Source organism: Carassius auratus, linkage group LG28B (genome assembly GCF_003368295.1).
Source record: "Carassius auratus strain Wakin linkage group LG28B, ASM336829v1, whole genome shotgun sequence".
In the NCBI taxonomy this organism is placed as follows: Eukaryota; Metazoa; Chordata; class Actinopteri; order Cypriniformes; family Cyprinidae; genus Carassius; species Carassius auratus.
The window spans coordinates 799,143-822,450 of NC_039293.1; the positions used below are offsets into that span (position 1 = coordinate 799,143).

The 23,308-nt window shown below is 37.5% G+C and overlaps 1 protein-coding gene across 4 annotated transcripts; it reads right to left on the minus strand.

Moving 5' to 3' along the window:
* Nucleotides 1-1,204: 1,204 nt before the first annotated feature.
* On the minus strand, nucleotides 1,205-22,856 carry LOC113067636 (SUN domain-containing protein 1-like). Of its 4 annotated transcripts, XM_026240003.1 has the most exons (22): nucleotides 20,803-21,100; nucleotides 19,903-20,023; nucleotides 18,540-18,634; nucleotides 12,907-13,104; nucleotides 11,550-11,740; nucleotides 11,204-11,437; nucleotides 10,134-10,214; nucleotides 9,036-9,146; nucleotides 8,746-8,844; nucleotides 8,337-8,430; nucleotides 8,121-8,179; nucleotides 6,872-7,065; nucleotides 6,523-6,783; nucleotides 5,685-5,777; nucleotides 5,572-5,615; nucleotides 5,349-5,493; nucleotides 4,998-5,264; nucleotides 4,204-4,288; nucleotides 3,998-4,113; nucleotides 3,693-3,860; nucleotides 3,482-3,574; nucleotides 1,205-3,125 (listed from the first exon to the last, which is right to left on the minus strand). In XM_026240003.1, the coding sequence occupies exons 2-22, from the start codon at nucleotides 19,927-19,929 to the stop codon at nucleotides 3,009-3,011; spliced, it is 2,772 nt and encodes a 923-aa protein (XP_026095788.1). In that variant the 5' UTR covers nucleotides 19,930-20,023; nucleotides 20,803-21,100; the 3' UTR covers nucleotides 1,205-3,008. The 4 variants fall into 4 exon arrangements, with proteins under 4 accessions (XP_026095788.1, XP_026095789.1, XP_026095791.1 ...); XM_026240004.1 differs by lacking the exon at nucleotides 19,903-20,023; XM_026240006.1 differs by lacking the exons at nucleotides 18,540-18,634; nucleotides 19,903-20,023; nucleotides 20,803-21,100 and adding an exon at nucleotides 22,630-22,856.
* Between the last annotated feature and the right edge of the window lie 452 nt (nucleotides 22,857-23,308).

A 23,308-nucleotide genomic window follows, 5' to 3' on the forward strand; every position in this document is an offset into this window, starting at 1 on the left:
TTCAGATGGTAGGCTACTTATAGACTACTTATTATAATAAAATGATGCATAATTACATGCAAGTAAACCTAAGGCAACCCCCTAATCCTAACAATTTAATACATGCATTTAATTACAATACTTAAACGTATAATAACATGGTAACAAGGACACATTAAAATAAAGTTAACCTTATAAATACTTAAATATAATAAATAAATAAATAAATACTTTAGAGGGGGTTAAACCTATAATTGGCATACTGCAAAACAATAACAGTCCAGTGAATGCATGTGGACTACAAGCAACATTGTTTGACAAAGTTGACTTCAGCACGTGAATGAACGAGGTTAGAAAGATTCATGACCAGAACAGAGAAAGTATTTGGCCCTTATAGCACAATCTCATGCACAACGTTGCATAAAATATCAATAAATAATGTGAATTTGAGAACATTTCAGGTCATAACCCACATACGGGACAACCACGCACACTGGGACAGTAGCAGACGGCTCGTGCTGCTCTCTAGCGGCGGAGAGGAGCGAGTCACGTGACCGACACTACTGCTGCCTTTCACTGCAGTCACTATTGATGTTACATAGAGATATCTGTAGAAAAGAGACCAGTATTTACATTTATTAATCTTATTATAAATATCTAGTGTGTGTTTATGGTTTAGATTTTTTTACATTTTCCTAAATAGCACATTTCTCCAGTGCATTGAAGATTTATATATAAAAAAGTGTCTATCCTAGACTTTTCTGTAGGTTTCCCTAATTATTTAAGGGTATAAGATGTCATAATTATTATTTTTGTTATATGATCAAACTTTACAAATACATACAGTATGCATTTTTAGTAAACAGATTTTTAAGAAGTTATAACCTCTCTTGGAATCACAATTGCATGTTTGACTGCTGGCACACAGGAAGATGTCTTGGTCACATGATTTTGGCAGATTTGGAGTGATCTGAAGTTCAGTAATACTGCAATATCACTGGGGCCATAGAGAAACTGCAGTAAAAATAGCTTACGTCAAGCAAAAAATGATCTACAACTGAAAATGAATCATTCATAAATTCATAATACTCAGCCCGTGTGCTTCTACAGTACTATGACATTCATTCCTACATGAAAAAAAAGAATATTTTTTTAAAACATTTTTTTTAGCTGAATTATTTGAACCACTCAGCTTTCAAAGCATAAATAAATAATACAAATACCATCAAAATTAAAATTCTTTACTGGTACAATTCATAGTGCTGTAGCCATTTTATAACAACAACAAAAAACTAACTAAATATAAACGGACCAATATGCATTGAAAAGCATCTTTACAAAAACACACTGCACAAAGTCCTATCTCTTGGCTAAATTTCCAGAAAATAAATAGTCATGAACAACTCAACAGTAGTTTACAAACAGACTCTCTCAGGTCAACACAGTGCAACCCCTGACTTTTCAAACATCCAACGAATCACACAGGACTTTGTGCAACTTACATTTCCTTTATAAAGACATAACAGTGCACTGTCTAATTTAAAGGAACACTCCACTTTTTTTGAAAATAGGCTAAATTTTTAAGTTAAACAGAGTTAAACAGTTGAGTTTAACAGTTTTTGAATCCATTCAGCTGATCTCTGGGTCTGGCAGTAGCACTTTTAGCTTAGCTTAGCAGAGATCATTGAATCTGACTAGAACGTTAGCATCTCACTCATAATGACCAAAGAGTTTATTTAAATTGTGTACTGGAGATCGGCTGAATGGATTCAAAAACAGTAAAACTCAACTGTTTAACTCTGGTGGAGTTGAAAAATGAGCCTATTTTCAAAAATAGTGGAGTGTTCCTTTAACTAAAATGCTTAAAAACACAAAAAAGGGTAAAGATGATGACAGGGCGCACCCCTTTATGTAAAGTAAACAGTGATTGAAGTTGATTAAAAAGGTCTAATTACAATAAGTTACATTCCTGCAGCGAATCGTGACTGTGATATGACTCCCGACGAGAGAAACAAACAAGTGAGTGTTTTATGTCCAGTTTTGTTCAAATGTACACATATTAGTCCACAAGCTCACATACAGTCCATAAACATCCATTCCTTTCTCAGGAGAAAGCATCCGAGGTCAAACCAGTGTCTCCTGCAATTTATGGCTGGTATGAGTTTATTTGTTTGTATATATATATATATATATATATATATATATATATATATATATAAAACCTGAAATGAAGTGCCTGTTGGGTGAAAACTTGCCTGGGTCATATTCCACCCTATAAAAAAAATAAATCTAAATAATAATAAAATAATTATTATTATTATATATTTACAAGTATTACTTTTCCCCACTCTCAATAATATAGCAACATTTTTGTATTACAATATCTTTTAAAAGTAAATAAAAAAAACCATTAAAATGAATAGAATTTTAAAAATAAGTAGAACAAATGCAATCATAATGTTAAAAAAATTAAACTTTAAATAATACATATTTTTTGCATTACAGTAATGAGAAAGCTCATCTTAATGAGCCTTTATCTTTTTTTTTTTTTTTTTTTTTTTTTTTTTTTTAAGGAAAAAAATGCAAAAAATCTCAGTAGCTCTAAATTAGGATTAATTTAGTAAATGATTTGGGGTAAAACATGACCCAGACATATTCTCATCAGGTTTGGTGAGATGAACACCTCAAAGCGTCAGTGACTTCTCTCCTCTCTGTACACTCAGAAAACAAAGGAAAAACGATGTACACAGAATGAGAGAAGCACATTCTGTCTGAAGGCACAGATACCTCTGCGGGTGAGAGCGTGACACAGGGCCCAGCCGCAAGGGCAAGAATCAGTGCAAGAACAGGGACTTGGGAAGGAAATGAGTGGAAATCCTTAGCTTAAACACACTGCTCTTTCCCGCTGTGCTCCTTGTTTCAGTCATCATTTGTATTAGAGTCTTAGAAATGTGTCTAGCAAGCCAGTTTCATCCGAGCGTTTCCTATATGTACATAAAGGGTTATATAGTACTGTAGCGTGGGCCTGATCACAGAGTGTGAGGTGTGCCGTGAACTCTGAAGCGATACAGGCAGGTGTATTCAGGATGACCCCAGTTCGACAGCACTCGCATCTCAATGATCTGAAAGGCCTTGCCGTTCTTCTCCTGGAAAAAAGAAAGCAAAGTGAAACATGCCCAGAACGCCACTGTAGCTCTGTTTCATGTAACAGCATATTAACTCAAACCAAATTAAACGAGTGGTGTGAAATAAAGAGGACAGAAGACAATTTATTCCAACATATCTGTATATTAATAATCTGTAGTATTATTATTGCTTTGTTTTTAATACGAGAAGTACATTCTACTGTAAAATAGCTATATATAGTATTTCTTTCATAATTTCATATTCATTAGAATTGGCCCAAATCATGTTACACTCCATGTTATTCAGTAAACTCTATTTTAATGAGTGGATTATGCAGTTTTCCTCATCTCACATATTCTGCCTGGACATATTTTACCATAACTGGAAAGATCTGGAGTGAATCTCCATCTTCTTGATAGGTGTAGTCACCCAGCAGTTTCCCTTCCTCCTGGTATTCATCATCCAATCCCTGTGGAGACAGACAGCAGTGGGATTATACACCACTTCCTAACACAATAACTCACTGGGTTAAGCATAAATAGCCATGAATATATGCAAGTACACGAGACACAAGTGTGCGTTCATACATAGACGGAGAATCGGCGTGGCGCGCTGCTGATGTTTCCAGAAGTAGAGAGGCTTTTGGGAATATGCTCCAGACAGAAGGAGGTAGGGATCACGCTTAAAGAGAGCCTGATCACCAGATAACCTTGGGAGCCTTTATACGCCCAGCAGTTTCCTGGGTACATGTCCGGCTGTGAGGCAGACAGAAATACACCTCTTCTAACAAAATACATGCTTTCAATATCAAGACTCGATCCAGCTCTATCTATCGGTGTGTCATTAACTGATGCGTCTGATGCTGCTTCAGGTTATTGTTCACAGGTTTTACCTGGATGACGACTCGTGGCGACTGGGAGAAGTACCAGAGCGGGATTCCAAACAGACTCATCAGTGCTGTTTTAGTCTCGTAGGTCTCAGAGCAGCGTGTGCTGAGGATACTGCCACCTGCACACACACACACACACACCTCATGTACAAGCCTCTTTAAAGGGTTGGTGATGTTTAAGGGGTTGTGTGTTTTGTAGCCGGGCTTACCTCCAGACTCCAGAGCGTAGTCCACCTGTCCGGTGCGATCCTCAGAGTACAGCTTCAGCGCACGCTGGACCATCAGCTGGACTTGCTGAGAAACACAGCCATTATTAGAAGAGAGATTTAAAGTACACTGGTATGTTAACAAAAGAAAAAAAATCATCAAATCCATTTTCACTGGATTCTTCACAGAACTTCATCACAGTTACATAAGATTTCATTAATATTCTACCAGACAGACTGCTTGTTATTTCATGATATTGATATTAATGAGTCCATTTGAAAAGAGCAAGACGTATACACTTCCCTTTTAAGTTTGGGGTCAGTAAACTAAGTTTTAAGGCAGCATTTATTTGTTCAAAAATACAGTAAAACTGTAGATACTGTGAAATACTATTAAAATTGTAAAAATATCTATTTTCCATTTGAATATATATTAAGATAATTTATTCCTGTGGTCAAAGATGAGTTTTCAGCATCATTACTCCAGTCTTCAGTGTCACATGATCCTTTAGAAATCATTCAGATATGTTGATTTGCTGCTCAAGAACGTTTATTAATATTAAGGCAAAAAAAAAAATTTTTTAAAACGGAGATACATTTTTACTGCGATACTACTGTGTCTTTTATGAACAGAAAGTTCATCTTTTGTTAGATTATAAATGTCTTCATTATCACTTTTGATTAATTTTAATGTATCCTTGCCGAATACATGTATTAATTTGTTTCAAATAAAAAACTAATCTTACTGACCCCAAACTTTTGAACACCAGTGTATAACAAAACAACAGTTGTAGTACCCTCTCTGACATCCCAGCAGCCCCGGCGGTGTGGGCCACCGTCTGAGTAACCGTTTCAGCCGAGAACTGCTGCTGTCTGCTCTCCTGCAGCTGCAGGGACAGATTTCCCAGAATGCTGCGCTCCAGGGTCACGAGGGTGGCGGTGAGGTCAGATGAGCGTGTGTACTGAGAAGCCAGCCAGGGCATCAGCGGCTCGGGGATCTCTGCTTCAGCTCTGTCTCGACCGTACAACAGAGCGTACAACTGTTCCTTCACCTGCGCGGACACCTGGAGAAGAGATATGACTCATATATATACACACACAAAAAAGCAGGATGAATGTATTCTGTGCTGTACATAAAGATTACATACGGTCTCATGTATGGTGTCGAGTCGGTCACACTTCCCTTTACATCCCATCACTCCTTGCAGGTCTCCTCTGATGCGGCCCAGCTCTGCTTCCAGCCTCTGAACCTCAGTGAGCAAAGCATCATGCTTCTCCTGAGAGACTCCAACACTGCAGCGGGAAACACAGGAGGAACATCAATACTCAGACAGGAGGAGCCCAAAACATGTGATGTATTAGCATGTCTACCTGACGGGAGCCTGCACCGGAGTCTGCTGTGTGAGATGGAGCTCCTGTGATTGAGACAGAATTAGATGGAGGGGTAGAATAACTAAATAAATAAGTGTGGGGGGTGTTTATACCTCAGTTCTAGAGTTCAGGCTCTTCAGCATGAGCTCCAGCTCGGCTAGTCGAGCTTCGAGACTCGTCTGATGCTGCACATACTGTTCCTCAGTCTGGAAGACATTGTGAGAGTAAAAAAAACAAACAAAAAAAAAACAGTATGATAACAACCAGACAAAATACTGTACTTAAACAGGTGACATAGAAGCAAGACACAAGACATTTTCTCAGGGAAATATATTTTCAAAACATTCATGAAATTTCCGGATAAAATCATTGCTTAGTAACATTAAAAGCAGGAATTTTAAAAACGCTTCCATTTTATTTTGAATTTGCAATTTTTTGCTTACTTTATATCCTTATATTCATGGCAAAAATACAATTAAGCTTCATAAACAACAGCATTATAATAAATACATAAAGTATGCATTCATAGAAAGTGACAAATTTCCCAAAGATTAAAAAAATAATAAATAATAAAATTTATGAATAAAATTGATGTATAATAACAACATTAAACATGATGATGTGCTTCCATATTTATTTTATTTAAAAAGCCATATCAGCTTCAAAGGCAACAGTCATGGCAAAATATGTAAATATATATTCATGAAGAAAAAAAAAGAAGAAACAAAATTATAATAACGATTTAACCTATTTCAGTTTGTATTTAAATGTATTTTTTAAGTAAAACATCTAATAATGCAATTTTAGAAGAAACTGCTGAATAATATCATTAAACGCAGGACAGTCCCATAGAATGTTAACCTTTTGGCGATCACTTTGGAAAGATCAAAACAAACTAATAGAGAATATGAAAGCTAATAGTTAAGTCATAAGCTGCGCACTCATTCTGACCTCTGCCCTGTTAAGTGCTACTCTCTCCATCTCTCCCTTGAGCGCGGTGAACTTGGGCTCCAGGAGCTGAGAAACCCACAGGCTGAGGCTCTCTCTGTCTGTCTGTGTGTTCATCTGATGCTCAAGGGCCTGCACCAAACCAACGGCCTCCTCTCGCTGCTGTTTAGCCTTCAGCTCCCCCTGTCTGATGCTTTCCCACAGCTCCGCCACACGCAGCTCCAGCCGAGCCAAACGCTCGCTGGTAATGGACTCTGACACAGCCTGAGAGAATTCAGATTCATGTATTGATGTGTGAATATCAGATTTGACACAAGACATCATCCTCTACAGACTGGCCTCGGTTTGTTACCTGTGAGATCACCGGGGCTGAGATGTGCTGTTCGTCAGCCAGTGGTTCTTGTGTGAAAGAAGGTAATGCAGGTAAAGAGGGAAGAGATGGGAGAGAAGGGAGCGATGGGAAAGAAGTGACTGCTGTTTTCCACTCGGTGAGGTTTACAGCTGGAAGGAAGGACAGAGCGATGGGCGGACCGAGGTACCATAAACCTGCAAACAGAGAGAAATCTCAGTCTTTGATCAGAAGCTGCTTTTAGATGTTTATGGACTTTCTGGTACCAAAAAAAAAAAGATATTTAGAAAGGACTTCAGTGATATGAAGTCAAATTCAAATCATGTATTTGGAGAGGGAGAGGGAGCGAGCGAGCGAGCTAGAGAGAGAATGTGTGTGTTTGTGCAATCCTGAATAAGTGAATAAGAGACTAAGCAACACCATCTGGGTTATAACTGCTGGATTGCACAATAATGGCTGTTTATGAGTGCCATTGGTTTCCTGAAGGAATGTTTGGATCATAACAAAGGTTTCTGTGCCACTAGTGTCACAAGAATGAACTGCAACAACAATATCTGTTTTTAATAAAACTAGTCTCTCTATATTAAGACTCTAAAAGGAGTATTGAAAAAGCAGTTTTAACAATTAAAAAAAAAAAAAAAATTAATCCAATTAATCTGGGTTATTTTGATTAGGTTAAAAAATAACTAAATAATATAGCTAACTGACACAATAAAAACATATCATCATCGTAAAAATCACTATTTGGGAAAACTTAAAAAAACAGAGTGATCTGTTTTTGCAAATAAACTCTTCATATGTATAACACTGCTCTTTGTGACATACTTTTGATGACCAGCTTACCGCATGATATAAATATAAATGAAAAATGTGTTTGTTAACGTGTTACTCACTTTCAATGGAAGCCTAACACGCAAGCCTGCAGGCAATGTCAATACACACTTAAAATATGCTAATTTTACACTGTTACAGAAGTATAACATTAACTTGCAAACGTTGCATATACTAGTATGACTCTAGTGAAGCACCTAGCTCCTGTTTCGGTGCAAAGTTAAATTACCATTCAAAAGATTCAAGTTGGTAAGATTTTTTTTTTTTTTTTTTACTAAAGACCACCTCATGCTCATGTAAAACACTGTACAAGTGTTTTTTTTTTAATATATATTTATACAGCATCTAACAGATGCTTAAATTAAATAAATTCCTTTAGCATTAATAGCAGTGTTACAAATCAGTCTTATTACAATCTCACCGAACAGCAGCAGCAAGGGGAGCAGAAACAGAATAAGCTTCAGTAGTTTGGGCAGACACCTGACAGACAGAGAGAAAACACTCAAAAACTACATTTATCATACGCACACGAGGGATAATGATTGCATTCCGACCCAAAAAAACAGCATATCACATAATTATTCTGCAAGAAAACAAAGCCAAGATTTCTATTAAGGATCAAACTCAAACTGTTTACCTGGTGAGAAGAAAGACATTGATCAGAGACATGAGTGCGACCAGCTGATACCATCCTGTTCCCAGCCACCAGAAGGCGCCAGTCGCTGCTTTCCCTGTCCAGAGCAGAGGAGGACGTTATATGGAGTGAAAGTTGCTCCAAGTGACACACTGACAGGTTTAATTGCTTTAAAGAAGAATATTATTAGTCAAAGATTCAGAAACAGAGACGGATGGACTGGAACCACCACAGCCGAGAAGCTAAGAAAGGAAGTGCTGGTTAAAATGATTTGAGTCTTCAGACAAGTGTTGTAGGTTCACTGTGCGAACAAGTCAAATAGATGCAAAAGTCTAATTAGCCACACTGATATGAGGGAAAGGAGAGAGCAAGAGACACAGACAAGCTTGCTGGAGTCTGAATTTATATCAACCTGGAGAACACACTGCCAGCCACAGAAGGGACTTCAGCTTCCGGGTCACAAACGCACCGGCCGAGCCCAAACCTCGGCAAACCCGCAGAAGCCCGTAACCTGGGTGTGCACCATCAAAACAGAACACAATCAGACAACACCATCTCTCTCTCATCAGTGACTTACAGAATCTTTCGGCTAACAAATGAAATGAAGATGAAAAACATAAATCCAGGTAGCTCTACTGGAACGAGACACGGAAGTCGACATCTACTGGGAAGGTGTGTATAGATCTGAAGGTGGTGTATAACCTGTGTAAGAAACAAGCGCCCACAAGGCTGCGTATACATGCTGGGAGGAATAGGAATAGCGTTTGTGCTCCGTGTGGATTTCCATGTGCTGTTTTCCTTTACAGTCATCACCTGAAAACCAACAACATGACAACATCACAGTCATGTGACACATTCACAGTTTTACCACAGTGTATTCATGGAAACAATACACAGCAGATGAATGAAGCCTAGAACATACATTCCTAAAGTAATACATTCAAAACAAAGTTTGGGGTCAGTAAAACATATACTTTAAAATACATGAATGCTTTCTTTCAGCAAGGATGCATTAAATTGATTTAAAGTGACAGTTAAGACATTTAGAATATTTACAAAGATTATTTGAATTTCAAATAAATGCTGTTCTTTTCGATGTTCTAAGAAAAGAATCTTGGAAAAGAAATTCCACAAAAATTTTAAGCTGAATATACAAAATAATACATTGAAAATGACTGAAAACTGCTTAAAATGTAACATACTTCATGTAAAATAAAAATATAATAATAATATAATATAATAATATAATATACAGACAGGAAGGCAACATAAAAACATCACAAATAGCTCAAGTGTCAGCTTCAGACTTGTTGTTACATCCAGTGTCCCAGACTCTTGAATTCCCATGTGTGGATCTGTTTAATTTCATCATTTGTCATCCTTAAACTCAGTTGTCATTTAGAATGGGTCAATCACATGCTCTGCTAATCATCAGGCTTAGGTTCTTCACTTAAGCTAGACATACAAAAACAATCTGGAGCTTAGCGCTCATCAACATGGAAATCCACTCGAATCAGCATGTGGTTCACTTAACTCTTTCTCAACCTCCGAGAATGATGGATTATAACCCAATGAGACCAAATACTGGTTGCTTCCCCTGACAGACTTGAAGAACAGCTAACAAGACCACCTTTGTGGAAGTGACAAAATGCAGTCTAGACTTCTGTTGATGCTGATTTTCTGCTAAAATATGTTTAGCCACACAAACGTCAGTGTCATATGATATAACAGTTCATTAGCTGTAGTAGCTGTGGTTGCTTTCGCATCTGAAGGAAGGTTTAGTATCCTGTGTGTACTTACAGAGTGAGCCGTTGAGATTGAGATGGCTGTCTGTGGTCACCAGATCTCGTACATTCACACTGCCACAGTAGCGGTCATGAGCTGAAACACACACAGAGCAAATAAACACTTGCTCATCTCTAATTCGTGCATGAGTGGGCATGAATTTGCACACACACACACACAGATACATAAAGTGGACATATTTACAAACTTGAAAATGAGAGATTATTTCCTTCTTCATTTAAAATGCCTTTCTCTACTTCAAATATTCATTGCGAATAAAAAATAAGTATGTTAAACAAATTATTGAAACAAAAACACAACAATATGAAGGTTGCTGAAAATGTATTAAACCTCAGGCCATCCAAAATGTAGATGAGTTTTCAGGTTTGGATCCTCTGCAGTGAATGGGTGCCATCAGAATGAGAGTCCAAACAGCTGTTAAAAACATCACCATAATCCACACCACTCCAGTCCATCAGTTAAAAAGTGAAAAATCGATGCTTGTAAGAAACAAATCCATCATTTTAACTTTAAAGTGTCGCTTCTGGCCAAAAAAAAAAGTCCATAATCCATAACAATACCTCCTCCAGTGAAAAAGTCGATCTACTGTTGTCGTCTCATATCAAAATCCACCCACATATTTGCTTAGAGCGGTTTTGGCTTGTAAACAGCGTTGGATGTGTGCATATTTATCTTCAGATTCAGAAAGATAACTTTTTCACAGGAGAAAGCAATATCATGGGATCGAGGAATCATATTTCAGCAGGAAGCAAGGGTTTTAAGTGAACAAAAGTCTTAATGATGGATCTGCTCCTTACAAACGTGTTATTGATGGATTGGAGTGGTGTGGATTATGGTGATGTTTTTAACAGAGGTTTGGACTCTCATTCTGACGGCACCCATTCACTGCAGAGGATCCTTTGGTGAGCAAGTGATGTAATGTAATGCTAAAAATCTTCATATCTACTATGATGAAAAAGCAAACCAATTCTTCCAATTTTTCTTTTTTGGGGTAAACTACTTCAATGAAGTGTTTTGAAATACGGAGAGGCGATGTTTGCGACTTGACATCTTCGTGTCCTCACCTGTCTTGTCAACACTGTTCAGAGAACTGGTTATAGCGGCATCTCCAGCTGTCTGATACGCTGAAGACACAGATGTCGAGTACGGTAAGGAATATGAAGTTTCGTCCTCCTTCCCGTCGCCATGGAACGAGCAGTCTTTACAAATATAGCCGTTAGCCAGATTAGAGTGCGTCTCTGTTTTACTGATGTCTCCATTCTCCAACAGAGAGCTGTGAGCAGTTCTTCTTCTCTGTGCTGAACACATCATTAAGAGAAAACCAAACAAATAGATTAATAAAAAGTCAACGGTTTACCTGATGTTATTTACAAACGGTTGATGATAACCTTTTTGTGAGAGGCTACAGACCAGAGTATGTGTGTGTCGTGGAGCTCTGTCTGAGTGTGGACTGATCCAGCAGGCTGGAGATCAGAGATGCATCACTGGCTGTACTGCTGAAACTCAGGTCTGACAGGGTCTGGTCTTTCTGAGGAGTCTGAGTCACGCTCTCAGACTCGTACACGGATGAGCTCTGCTGCTGCCTCCTGCTCCGCACAGTCCTGTGGGGAAATATACAGCAGGACAATCACATTTGAAAGTGATTATGCAATGCTAGTACAACCTTTATTCACTTATTCAGTCATATGTTGCAGATACACAATTGCAATTTATTTAAAATTGTGCAAGTTTTCCCCATTTGGTGCATGCAAGAGTATTTATAGAATATTTTCCTCTAATAGCTTTTGCAAGCGCTAGAGAAAAGAGATTTTGAAATCCCAGTTAAGATCTTATATAAATGATGCTAGGTTTTTATAATGAATCATAAGGATGTGTCATTTTAGATCACATGATCACAGAGTACATTTTTGGTAATAGAAGGAATTAAGTTCATTTATATATACAGTACTTCTGAAAATGTTGAGATCGGTAAGGTTTTTTTTTTTTTTATGTTTTTGAAAGAGGCCTCTCGTGCTCGCCAAGGCTCCAGTTATTTGATCAAACATACAGTGTAAAAAAAACAAAAACACAACAAAAATACTTGGTTTTCTATTTCAGACCCTGTAAGGATTTAATATGTAATTGATTCCTGAAGTGTAGCTGAATTTTCAGCATCATTACTCTAATCTTCAGTGTCTATCGGTAATATGCGGATTTGTTCAAAAGTATTTAAAATGCTTTTTAAAAGAGACAAAATACTACTTGCAAAAATAGTAATAGTACTATGCTTACATGCTTACACGGTGTCAGTTTAATGGCCCATGATTAAGCACCGACACGCAAGTTGTACAAACTTGCTGTAAGTCATGTAAAATATGCGCTTCCGGGCTGATCGCACAAATATATCTTTTCAGGGAATTTTTTTTAAGGATGGAAAGATGCTATTTTCACCATGTCATTCATTTTTCTTCATTCACTTTACTCAAGCACCAACATGTCAGTCATTACAGCTCGACCTCTTTTACCAGTGCAAGCCGAGATGCTGACTGTCACTATTTGCATATTTCTATAAATTTAAGATACCCTCCTTCCCTTGAAGCAAAGATGTTCACAGTAACAAGACACATGGGCTTAACAGTTTTAAAATGTAACATTTTCCAATGATGATGACAAAAGCATGGCGCTCATCTCGCGTAGAGGTTCTGGCATGAGGCTGTGTGGGTTTCTTGATAAGAGGTAATGTTGCACACTTTGTTATCTTCCACTGATGGGGAGAAGAAGATCTGACCTGGAGCTGCTGCTGGAGCTGGTCTGCTTGTAGGAGCCGACACTGTAAACGCCTGTGCGCTCGGTGAGGCTGTTGTCCCCATAAAAACCACCGCTGGTCTGTAGCCTCAAACTACGGCGAGACATTCTGGGAGAGTCGAACACAGGATTGATCTGATGCTCCTTCTCAAACTCAAGGGCAGCGGTCAAGTAACTTGAGCTGCAGTGTGGAAAAAAGAAGAAGAAAAAAAGAGCTCAGTGTGAATCCTTTCCAATTAAGCACATTTGCTAATTTTTACATTTTAAAATTCTATAACTTTTTAAAGATCTCTGAGGCTATGATTACAGGTGACAAAGGTGAGCGTTGCATCTGCCTCCAAAAAACTGTGCGCAGCAGTAAGAGAGGTCACAAGAGGCCTACAGCAACTCTACAGAGATACAGTCCTCTGTCAAAGACACTTCCCACAAACCTGTCTGCCTCAATAAATCGGACTCGATTCAAGAAGGCAGCCTTGGTTTAAACAAAATTCCTCTTTACTTTGGCTAGAGGAGATGAAGAAAGATAAAAAGCTCTACATGATTGAATGAGGTATTTAATGTAAGATGCTTTGCTGTGAACTTAGCATTACCCAACAGCAGAAAATCAAGACATGTTAATGTGTCGTCAAATCTTTCAAGTAAATATTACAAGAAGTTAAGGAGTTCAGCTGAAAGAACGTTTGGGAATCCCAGCTCCAGGATTACACTCTCAAACACACTGCTAAACAAACTGAAGAGTGCTTTTAGAAACATCAGGATGAAGTTTAATATCTGTAATGGCCTCCCAGCTACTAGATCTAAACATCACTGAACCCTAACAGGAAGTTCATACTCCCTGAACGGTTTAATGCATATCATTTACATTCATTATAATGTCTGTATCAGAAAAACAAGAAGAGAGTGAAAATATACATGTGTATCATATTAACCATATGATATTGGCTTTATCACAATATGCCTTTTGCTTCATTAAATAATCAAGAAAATGGTTACATCAACAGATTCTTTACTGATGAAGAATGAGGACAAAACAAACAGAAATAAATGCCAAATCAAAGCTTTCTGAAGGTAAATATAGCCTACACATATAGGGATAATATCTAGGTTTTCATTTTAACAGCAAATCTCTTGTGCAACAATTTGTTTGCCAAAAAATAAAAAGAATGGCTTAATTTTTATTTTGGAAAATCATTACTGGTGTTTCCCATAGGATTTTGTTTGATGGATGGTCCTTGATCCCTCTAGTGTAAGAAAATTTTGTACATTTTAAAAGTTAAATTAATAAATCTGGTGCACTTTGAGAGTTCAAAATTAAGAGCTCAATCAAAGGTTCAGTGTGCAAGACAAAAGAAAAAAGCTTTTTTTGTTGTTGTTGTTTGTTTTTTTGCCTAGTTCCTACATATATGGCCCAATGGCACTAAGATGAACATTTACTGCTTTTTAAAAATGCGGGTCAGGAAGCAGGGGTTTTTTTATTAGCAAATTTTTGTGTTTTGCTTTGGTACTGAAATTGGTACAGAGAACCGTGGATTTTCACTGGTATCGGTACCGAATACAGAAATTTTGGTACCGTGACAACACTATTTAGAACACTTTTATGTTTTCTATCATTTTGCCGTTAACAGCCTCAGTCCTAAAAATGGGCGATAATGCTGATAAAAAAGAACTTAAGAAAACAAAAGATGAAAAAAATCATAGACCTTTGAAAGCATTACATGACAAAGAACTATAAAAAATCCAGTTGACATGGCCAAATAAATCTCAAAAAAGGCCAAATAAAAATCCTCGTATTACTCAATGAGCATTAGTCAACGACTGATTAACAAATCAGATCAGAAGATTATTATAAACAACTGAGCTTGGCACAAGTCATGCGTGAACACCACAGCAACCAGAACACAAAAGCATGGAATAAACCTAGCAACGGAAATGAGAAACACAGCACAAACATCTTAAAATAACAGTCCCTTAAAGGCCGTGTCTTCCTGTGAGAAATACCCACTGGACACGTGCCACATCAGATAAGATTGAATGAAACACATCCTCTCAAATTCAAAACTACACTGAATTACTAGAAGTCCCTTTATCTTCAGTGTTAATGCTCTGAACCACATACATACTACATCAACTCCTGAAAGATCACTTCTTTGCCAATTTTGCAGCTGGTGAAATATGGATATTTTTCTTACAAAAACACACGGATTCGCTACAGGAGGCCTTCATTCACCCCCCGGAGTCACGTGAGACACGTTTTATTACATATTGGTCTACAAAATTTCAAGTGTAAGTCTTCAGAACAAATGCTTTTTGATGAATGATTTGACATAGCCATTGCACATCAGTGTGAACGTCCCTTAACATGACAGAGATTCACTGCATGATGTTTTATTGCAGCATGCCAGGTTACGACACTGTATTAGTATGCTAGTTTCAAGATCAGCACACTTTTTAGTGCAGACCTCCCCAGAATCCATCTTCCACTCACACAATGAGAGAAGTGACGACTGACAGGAGGAAATGGGATTAGTGAGAACACACGGAGCTCTCAGTGAGATTAAGAAGCTCACGGCTCACGAGTGTCTGAGCTCAGAGTTCAGAGAGATACTACAGGACCTGAGTGGGGTTAACGGTCAACAAGCAGCGCCTTCTTGATCCACTTCAGCATCATTACTGCATCAGGTGACCCTCTTGACCAATCACATGCTGTCTCACTTACTATCTCAATACTTTATCCTTCTTCCTTCACTTCACTGTGCAATACTGATTATTCTGTTACACTCACAGTTAATCCCTACATAGGATAGCTCGGATTTGTTTTTTAATAGTAATATAAAAAGCCCATAATTATATAAGCAATATGACAGGCAATATTATCTAAGCTACACTTTTTACATAAATAAATGTATTTATTTATGTAAAAAGTGTAGCTTAGATAATATTGCCTGTCATAAAAAAAAAAAACGATATCTTAGTACTTTTATTAAACTATGACTTTAAATTAAAAGTCATAGTTTAATAAAAGTACTAAGATATCGTTTTTTTTTTTTTTTTTTTACATGTGACTTGTTGGATATTTCTTCATATCTGTATTTATTTTTTTACTAGTTTGATTACATTTATTTAAATTAGAACACAAAAACTTTTACACACACTAAGAAAGGCTCAATATACAAAATTTTGCGCTTGGCTCTTTCATCTCCCAGAAACCGAGAAAGCTATTATCAGAGGGAAAAGGCCCTGTGGTTATTCAAATTCTGTGTTATCACTTCCTTTATTACAGCTCAGCTAAAGCAGAACAAAAAACTATTAAGTAACTTCAGTGCATTCAACATGCACACACACACACACACACACACAAAGTATCATACAGCTGTCAAATACTCCAGCAGCTGTTGAGTGTGACACTGCAGTGAAAGAGACTCAAACCATTCTGGTACAAGTATTCCCTTCATGCAGGATACTTCCCAACATGCACATCTTCTACGATCTTGCCTAACATCATACACTAAATTTGATTGTGTCCAAACCAGAAGAAGCTATATAAAGAAGATTCTTATGTCTTGTGCTTATGTCCCAGTTTCACACAACACGTCACACACGTAATTTGCTCTTGATACACTGCAAACAACTTCACTGCACTGCACCGTCAAACATTAACTGCACTGACTGTCTGTCACATGAGAGGGAACATGGGCATATTTACTTGACATTTCAACAGTAATTGTACTAGTTACAACATAATAAATGGTTCAAATTAAATGGAGTAAACAAGTAAGTGAGACGACACATGAGAAATATTCTTATTTAAGGAACAAAAATCTGAAATATGAGGGGGAAAAACTAACAAAGGGTCTCAATGTTTTGCCATGATTCGATGAGCTCCACTGTCGGTCACAAATATGGCAGGAAAAAAATAGCAAATTGCATTGTAGCAAGGACAACAAATACACAGATACACACACACAAAAATATATGGGTTGTGAAAAATATATGACTAGATATTAGAAGGTATGGCACGATAATAGTTGTTTCATGGTAATATATAATTTATAATTATACTTCTGGCCTGCTGTTACTGAGGCCTAGAGATGTAACGATTAACTGCGACTGAAAATCTATGTGACAATTCAAATCGGTTGAGATGCAAAACAAATCATTTAGGGGTAGGAGTTTAAATGAATGTATCTCTGAGGGGAACTTACTGTCTTTTAGATTTAGCATTTTTTCTTTTCATCATTTTGTAAAAAATAAAATCGTGAATCGTAAGTTGAGTGAATCGTTACACCCCTACTGACGCCTTGAAATCCCCTTTTTGACTGCAGCAATGCACCAATCTTAAGTAATTCATCTTAACAGGGATCCAGAAGAAAAATGTTTTCACTAAAGCTCAACATGCATGTTTTGCTCTATTGTCGCTGCGCTCCTTTCTCTCTTACACAATTACACAATGACTCTTTGTACTCATGTCTTCCCTGTCTGACACGCGTTGAGTAACTCTAATTCATCACATTCCTCTGAATGCCAGCGACAGATGGCTCAACCGTTTGTCACTCGATCCCACTTCTTTTTACAACGGTTTCTGCCTGAAGCCCAGTCATGCAACCCACACGGACACACTCCAGCGCACAGCTACTGCTGAACCAAACCTGTGTGACAGCCAATGAGACTCAAGCTGTCCTAGTAAATATAACAGCAAGAGGGCACGGTGTGGGGCATTCCTGAGTAAAACCAAAGACTATAGCATACACAAGACGTGTCACTCGTATAGGTTTGAATGAGGAAAAAGTTGAATCCAAAAGAGCCAAAAAACATTGCTCAAATGTATTAGATTTAGTTTTTTTAATAAAACATTGCATGACCATTTGATCATATCTCACTCGAAATTACCAAAAAAAAAAAAAAAAAAAATCAGAGCCTGGGAGATTAAATGCAGACTGCAAATAACTAAAAGATGCAAATTTACCATCTATGTAAAGATCCCTGATAGACCTCAGACCTTTGCTTTACCATGCAAGAAAACCTCGTCTAACAGAAAGAGTTTAAACATGTTTGCTATGGGTGTGAGGACAGAGACGTCAGCTGATTTAACATGTTTCCTTATTTGATTTAACATCCGTATTGAATTTTTGGTTATTCAATTAGTCCCAAATAGTTTTGATGAGGGAGACACTTTAGAAAAAAGTCAAACTGGGAGACAAGATGTAGGTCAGAGACAAATGTGTCAAACTAAACCACAAGGGATCAGCCACAGAGAAAGTTTCATTGGAAATACCCCTCAGCCAGTAACTGAGGTCAACTGAAGGCAGAAGCAGCACACCTGCATGCGGTCATCCAACCCTTCACCTCGCACACTAATAATACTCTACTGAACACAACTACTGAACGAGGATTCAAAATTGGCCCAAGACGCAGATTTGAACATCTAACAGGTCGAACAACAGAAGTTCTTTGTCTAAAACCGCAGACTCACAAAACTGCAGCAACAAACAGGTTTGACCTGACATGGAAATCCTTAAACAGAAATTGCTGATTATTTGCTGAACGTCGGATAAAAAGAAAGAAAGAATTTGAGAAGAGCACCGTAGTTCCACCCAGCAATCGCTTCGTCATTCTCACCTGAGTGAATAGGTATATCCCGTGTTATCCGGAGTACACTGTGGAGGAGTATACGTGTGCAGACGGGAAAAATCCATGGTCATTTGCTGAGCACGCTGTGAAAATCAAACCAGATGTGAAGAGCAGACTTCTCAAACTACGGCAACTGATGATGGGTGTGACTTCAATGCATAAAATCATGCACGCGCACACACACACACACTGGCGGTCTGTGGTTCAGCCTGCCTCTGGGAGGAATCCTGATCAGCAACATAGGAACAACTTTAGTTTAATTGTTTAGTCGCACACAGGTGACTGAACACAAAGCTTGTGGTAACTACAGACAGCAACTCTTTCATAGTCAGTTGTGCTCTTTAATGTGGAAACACTTTATCTGATATTGTTGACCAAACAGGAAGTGACAGACCACACCTACACCTTCACAAATCAACTGCTGTCCAGTGTGACTTGCACTAACAGGACAGCGAGAGCGCAGACAATTTAACGTGTATTTATTACACAGGTATGATTACCAAAAGAAGACTTCTGACATATTTATAAATATTATAGTGTTCCTGTAGCTCAATTGGTAGAGCATTGCACTATTAAGTGCAAGGTTGGGGGTTCGATTCCCCGGGAACACATGATAGGCAAAAAAGCCTGAATGCACTGTAAGCGGCTATGGATAAAAGCGTCTGCTAAATGCAAACATTTAATTTTATAAAAAGTGAATTTACAAAGTGCAATCCCCGGCAATTAAATATTATTTGTATCTGAGCATCATCTACACTTTTATCCACAATAGATATTTTGGGTAAGAGTTTACAAAAATGTATTAATTAGGTATAATGAACTAAACTGAAAAAAAAACTTTTCAGAAAAAAATTAATTATAATGTGAATTGTCTATAGTATATTTATAAATAAACATTAACCGTAATATCAAAGATTTAACAAATGCTGTAAAAATTGCTGTTGCTAGTTTATGATATCCTATGCATTAATGAATTTAATCTACCCTTATTGTAAAGTGCAGTCTAAATTTCCTGATTTTACTCGATCACAGTTTAGAAATGTCTTACTTTGCACGGTTTGTTTTGTTGTGCCATCATTAACCCAATTCAATGCCTTTGTTTAGTCATCTATAGACTAGAAGACCGTAAACTAACCAAAACAAAAACTAAAAGAGTTTAACTTTCAACTCTAAATTTGACACATTATCTATAAGCACTATTATAAGAACTAAACTCATTATGAAGTTGAGATGAAGAGTTAAAACTGTCCTGAACTTTTTAAAAATGCTGAAAAAAATAAACATTTGAATGGTATCAATTAACACAATATTCAGCTAATAATAAGTCAAAAATCATGTTCATTTTGTTTACCTGTCCTCTAACTGTTTGTCTTGACATTCTCAAAACCAGAGGAGATCCAGAAGACCACTCTCCAGTGTCCAAGAGACAGGCTGAACATCCAGAGAAAATCTTTTCCACCTCTTTTTCTTGTCTAAAACGCACATTTCACAAGCCCAGACAAGCACAGCTATGTTTCAGACATAACCTGCCACTAATAACGGATGAAAACAAGTCGATGGTGAACAGCATGAGCTCCTTTCTTTATGCATTAAGTCAGGATTTATGATTTCATCTTGATATATTCACACCTTCATGGCCTTTTGCATCTTTATCTCTTGTGGGAAAGGTGCATTTGCATTTCTAAACAAGACAGACGCACAACTCTCCAGATTTGACGTCTCATATCTGCGCTTCTGCTACGTTTGGGTTGCGCTTCAAAAACTAGTGAGCTGCATAACAAGTCAGCACTTGTGTGATCCACAGACGCGTTCTGGACCTTCAAATCGACCCGTGTTTGTATAACACTTAGCTTTCGTTTCAAGCCCCACAACTGACTCGATTTCATTGTTTAGAATGAGTCTACCATGCTGACTATGTAGACAGCTCACTATGGTTTTGACACACAGCCTTTGAATGCAACGCTACAATTGTTTTATCTGAATGCGTACAGGGATTTCAGCGCACTTCAATCGTGTTTACGTCTTAATATTTGTATAATATATCTTACATAAATGAAATCCTGATTGCGTGCACGACAGCTAAGTTAATCCAGGGCCATGTTTTCTGTCAAGAGTTGGAAAAGAAAGGAGCTTCACTGACTGTCCGCCAAAGACTGTATAAAATACACTGAAAATATCACTGTATCTGTGTGAATACACTGTGTCCTGCATGAAAGCAGCAAAAATAACAACAAAATATTCCAGCACTTGCCAGTTTGACCATCAGTTTCTACAGTCTCTTGTTGTTTTGAAGTCAGTCCAGTTCAGAAATGACCATCCAGTTCAAGGAGGCGCAGAATGAGCGCCGCATCTCGACGGACATATAACGTACAAATAAAAACAGAAACAACCGTGTTTGTCCAAACACCAATGTCGAGAGCCGCGAGCTTCGTGGGAATAGACACAAGTTTCGAGCTTGACTCACGAATACTATCAGGAAAATCCCAAAATGGCTTCCACAACAGAGTAAAGCCAGACGGATAAAGTAAAGTCGTTCCTTCTATTTTCCAGGATGAACTGTCAATCACACGGCATACTTTGAATCTATTGGTGGAAAAGACGCGAGCCACGCCTTCCCGCGCTACGTCACACAGTCTTAGATATAAAAAGATTCAAAATCGTCCGTCAGGAAAGCTGTCAACAGACTCACTTAAGCGTGCAGCGATGGAAATACGGGCATTTGTAGTTAAAATACACGGTAAATAAATGGAAAGCTAGCTGTTGGTCAATATTTACAGTTGAAAACCAAATATAATAATAATAATAATAATAATAATAATAATAAACACACAACCTGAATCTGATTTTAGTTATAGTCTCTCGCAAAACTGCACTATTTTGTCGGACAAACCAATAAAAATTACGGCCAATCATTTTGAACTGTTAATTTATAAAACACATAAAAAAATATGTAATTCAGGAAAAAACGTTCAAACTCTTGTTTAATGATTTACTTATTTCCCATGAGTTTCAAGTTTTAAGCTTTTTTAATAACATATAATTGATATAATATATTAATATATATATTTTTCCATCACAGACATCTTTATTGGCCACTGACTCACTATAGTCCATAGACGACAACACTTCGCCAAAGTTTAAAAGCAGCTATTAGGCTAATTGACTTCATTTCCGATAAAGAAAACAACAGCCATTAAACAATCAGTCAATCACACTACGGTCCAAAAACATTTCACTTCTCTTTGCAAGTCACAAAACCAAACCATCATAGACCTACTGAAATAGAAAGAGACATACTGCTATACTTTATACTGATCCCTCAAGACAAATTCAGATGCCAAACATTGCACAAGGCACAAGCAGATGCAAAAAGACCTTACTCAACAAATGTGGCCAAATTGTGCCAAGAAACACAAATGCTCTGCAATCATTTTGAATAAACAGCAGATACACAACTGTAACCCACTTATTTCTTAAACAAAAAAGAAAAGAAAAACTCCTAAGCAATGCTTGAATTGTAGCCTATATATTGCATTAAAGTGAAACTTTAATGTAAACTTTCAAGGTCAAAGTAAACTGCAGCAACACAGTGAATAGCATGATCATTCTGTGATTATTGCATGGCTGTATTTCAGTCCCCCTCGCCAAATACAGTGTGCACGAGCGCCATCTCGCGGTCTCTCAGAGTACTGCAGCAGGCGCTGAAACACATCCCATAATCAAACATGCTTGAAGGATGAATGGACTGTACACAGGGTGGAGTTAACGCCTAACGACAAATTATAATTTACAATTCAATCTCACTTCTGCTAGACAACAAAATACTTTCTGAAGCAAGCTGGAATATATAATATATAATACTAAGTTAGGTTTCGTATCGAGTTGCCTTTCAAATTAGGTATAACGTTAATTCAATATTGCATATAACGTTACTTGAAACGTTGTGTGCATTTTCACTTTTATTCAAAAAGGCGTGAGACAAATCACACCGAATAGCAAAATAATAAGTCAGTATAATCGCTAATCGTTTAGTGTTATTTCTTCCTGAGGTCAGTTAACGTTATTTCTGCAAACTCACCCAGACGGTGGTTGTCAAAGTCCACTGGAGTGAGTGAGCTTCAGTCCTTCAAAGTCAAACGGCTGACTCATAGAGTGTAGATATCAACGGCACGAACAAGCCGCGTCCAGTTACACTTCACTGTGTGTCTGTGAATACACGAAGAGTGAAGTTAGCGACATTTACACGATGTCCATCAGCATACACACACACACAGAGAGAGAGAGAGACAGCGAGCGGTGTGTTTGAATGGCGAGTGGCGCGCGCGCGAGGTCAGGCGGCGGCGCGAGTGCAAGCCCCGCCCACAGCAACTGCGGAATGGGACAATCATTACCCTAGAAAACTAATTACCAGAATATTACAGGATTTATTTATTTTTTTACTCAGTAATGGGCAGCAACGGAATTTTTAAAACGCAGCAAAAACTCTCCCATTTACTGTTAAAGTAGTAAAAAGCATTTACGGTAAATTGATATCACAAGCGAAATAGAGATAATTTAGGTTACATTTTTTTCCCCAAGCAAGATAAACATTTAAATAAAAATAAAACTACCTTAGCTTACTATAAATTATTTTCTTTTTTATTAACTGCAGAAAGTACATTTATTTATTTATTTATTTATTGCTACAAACAATGACATCTTGAGTACAAGGAAAATTTTATTTGTATAGGCTATATTTACTGGATCATTCATTTATT